Genomic DNA, 2,619 nt, shown 5'->3' with positions numbered 1-2,619 from the left:
GTGCTTCAAAAGGTCTCAACTACGCGGTAAGTCCATCCAAAATCCCGGTAGTCGAATTCATCACCGGTGTTGAATCAGCGACCAAATTGATAGGGCATGATTCTGACGAGGCGTCGCGTTTGAGACTCGATTGCGTGGACATACTAGAACATGCTAAGGTCCCAGATAGCAACATTTCTAAAGAGGAAAGAGCAGCGCTTCGTGATTTGAAATCTGACGATAATATCATGATCCTCCCTGCCGATAAGGGAAGGGCCACTGTGGTAATGAACAAAACCTCGTACCAAGACAAAGCCAATGAACTTTTAGCTGATAAGAACACGTATGAACTCATTAAGAAAGACCCCACTGCCAAGTACAAAAATCGCTTGGTGGATCAACTCAAAGTCCTCAAAGACGAGGAGTGGATTGACTTTAAGTTGTACAGACAGCTATACCCCACCACGGCTGTTGTACCAAAGTTCTATGGCCTTCCTAAGGTCCATAAACCTTCGTGCCCACTCAGACCAATAGTGGCGAGTCGCGGTTCCATTACGTATGACACAGCTAAATTTGTGGCCAACATCCTGTCCCCCCTTGTTGGTAAATCTGAAAGACATCTTCAGAACAGTGAGGACTTAGTCAACAAGATGTCTAAATTCACTCTCGGCCCCGATGAATGTCTTGTGTCTTTTGACGTCACAGCCCTCTTCACGTGTGTGCCGGTGGATGAAAGTTTAGAGATTGTTAAGGAATTGTTATCAGCGGATACCACCTTAGATTCCAGAACTGATCTTAGCCCACAGCAAATTACTGACCTTCTGAGTACCTGCCTAAAAACTACTTACTTCGTCTACAACGACAAGTTTTATGTTCAACGCGAGGGTGCGGCGATGGGCTCCCCCGTGAGCCCGATCATTGCGAACCTCTTCATGGAGAACTTTGAAGAGAAGGCTCTTCAATCGTATCACAATCCCCCCAAATACTGGGGGCGCTATGTCGATGACATTATGGTTATTATGGACAAAGCGGAGGTTGATATGTTCACACAACATCTGAACTCTGTTCACCCATCCATCAAATTTACGGTTGAACTTGAAAGCGACAACGCACTCGCGATGCTCGACACCCTCATCACTCGCACACCTGACGGTAAGCTGGTTTTCAGTGTTTATCGTAAAAGTACGCACACCGACCAGTACTTAAATTTCACCAGTCACCAGCCATTGGAACACAAGCTAGGAGTGATCAGAACTCTCACCCATCGCGCAAAAACCTTGTCATCCGACAGCACTCTTCTTGAGAAAGAATTAGAACATGTCATGAAGTCACTGTCCATATGCGGATACACAAAATGGACTTGGACTGCGCCTAGTAGTAAGAAACGGGACCCCAAACCTCGCAGGAATGAGACCCCCTCCAAAGGACACGTCTCGTTACCCTACGTACAAGGCGTGACGGAAGCGATTAACAGGAAAATCAGGAGTGCCGGTGTTACTGTTCATGTCAAACCCTCGAACACCATCAGGAGCATGGTGGTGTCGCCCAAGGACAAAGTCAAGACACTGGACCGTACGGGGTCCATCTATCAAATACAATGTAAAGACTGTCCTTCACTATATATTGGTGAGACTGAAAGAGCTCTCGGAAAAAGGGTTTCCGAGCATAAAAGAGAGCCCTCGCCGGTTGGAGGACATATGAAAGCGGCTAGACACTCCTTTGACCCTGGTGAGGTCAAGGTGTTGGACAGCGATTCCAGGTGGTTTCAGCGAGGAGTTAAGGAGGCGGTGTACATTGCAGCCTCCGAACCCGACCTCAACAAAGACCAGGGCGCCACCCCTACCAGCCGCCTACAAGAGGCTACTCAGGTCAAGTGGTTTGGGTTCATTGCCCGGATCACGTGTCCCGAGATGGCGGTACGTCTACCAGTACTACGCCAACTCAGTGCTGAAGAAGTGATCTCGGATGAGACACGAAAATTCCACTCGTAAGTGAAATTTTACTATTGCTCGTGTGAATAAGTTTAAAATTGTTCCACATTATAATAGTAACATGTTGTCCTGTAAAGTTCGTAGCATGTTAATACGTGAATTTTAGGAGCAACTTAACCTACCTGATGAAGAATTTAAAATCTCAAATCCCACATGCTATAAGACTTAGTGTTATGCTGGTTTCATACTTTCATGCCGCTTTGCCGCTTTGAAGATGATTTTACGTCACTGTGCAGTCGCACCAGAAACGCTAGCGGTGACCAGCTGCAAGCCGATATATCGATCACTCCACCGCTTTGCCGCGGCGGCAGCACCGCTGGTTCCCAGGATCGGAAGTGAGTTTTGCCTGAGGTAATTTGTGGTTAAATGTTGATCCCTTACTACAAGAGTTATTTCCGTCGATTTGTTTGAAAAAGGAGGTGAAGCATGATGAAAGGTGAAACCTCTCCAGGGAGAAAAACGTTAATGTTAATGATATTTCAGTTACATGAAAATATATTGTTTAAAAGAGCTGTTGTGTTGCGTTAAAAGGTTATTAACTATTTTGAAATGTTGCGATTTGGTAGTTCACAGCATCTTGCGAATGGTAGCGAGCTTTGGCAAAACCTTCATTGCTCATTTCATAGCGAGCATGTAGAAGAATTCAAAT

The 2,619-nt window shown here is 45.9% G+C and overlaps 1 protein-coding gene across 1 annotated transcript; it reads left to right on the top strand.

Moving 5' to 3' along the window:
* The first annotated feature begins 227 nt into the window (after positions 1-227).
* LOC140161793 (uncharacterized) lies at positions 228-1,970 on the top strand. The gene has a single exon (XM_072185090.1). It carries the CDS (start codon positions 228-230, stop codon positions 1,968-1,970), a length of 1,743 nt encoding a protein of 580 aa, XP_072041191.1.
* Positions 1,971-2,619: the final 649 nt, after the last annotated feature.

The sequence above is a fragment of the Amphiura filiformis genome, chromosome 10 (assembly GCF_039555335.1).
Source record: "Amphiura filiformis chromosome 10, Afil_fr2py, whole genome shotgun sequence".
Classification (NCBI taxonomy): Eukaryota; Metazoa; Echinodermata; class Ophiuroidea; order Amphilepidida; family Amphiuridae; genus Amphiura; species Amphiura filiformis.
The sequence above is the reverse complement of the archived record's forward strand: the minus strand, read 5'-3'. Positions and strand labels throughout refer to the sequence as shown.